Source organism: Eimeria maxima, genomic scaffold (assembly GCF_000499605.1).
Source record: "Eimeria maxima Weybridge genomic scaffold, Emw_scaff459, whole genome shotgun sequence".
Taxonomy (NCBI): Eukaryota; Apicomplexa; class Conoidasida; order Eucoccidiorida; family Eimeriidae; genus Eimeria; species Eimeria maxima.
The window spans coordinates 2,501-2,866 of NW_013566520.1; the positions used below are offsets into that span (position 1 = coordinate 2,501).

The window sequence follows — 366 nt, forward strand, 5'->3', positions numbered from 1 at the left end:
CATCGTCTAACACAGCAGCAGCAGCAGGAACAGATGTTTGTGTTATCTTGCCATAATATAAATGTGATTTCTTATCATCTGCCCTAGAGGGAGGAGTGCCGCTTGGACGGTCCGCCATTGCAGAACAACTCCTGCTCCTGCTGCTGCTGCTTGTGGTGCTGCTTGTGCTGCTGCTGTGTCTGTGCTGCAGCCTTTGCTGCTGGTGCTGCTGCTGCGGACACCGCTGCCGCTGCCGCTCCTGTTGTTGTTGTTGGGGATATCTTAAGCACTAGGGAAGAGTCCGGCTAAACAAAATAGGAATAGAACAAATTAATAATTGCAAAGTAAGAAAAGGAAAAGGCTCGCCGCAGAAAAGGCCGCAAGATC

The 366-nt window shown here is 50.3% G+C and overlaps 1 protein-coding gene across 1 annotated transcript in view; it reads right to left on the reverse strand.

The window, feature by feature from the left end:
- Window positions 1–118, reverse strand: part of EMWEY_00033940 (U4/U6 small nuclear ribonucleoprotein, putative) — a gene marked incomplete at both ends in the record, with an annotated part of 321 nt that extends 203 nt beyond the window's left edge. Inside the window, one exon of the mRNA XM_013481903.1 lies at window positions 1–118. This exon is cut by the window's left edge and continues 203 nt beyond it. Coding sequence (XP_013337357.1) covers window positions 1–118 — 118 coding nt within the window.
- Window positions 119–366: the final 248 nt, after the last annotated feature.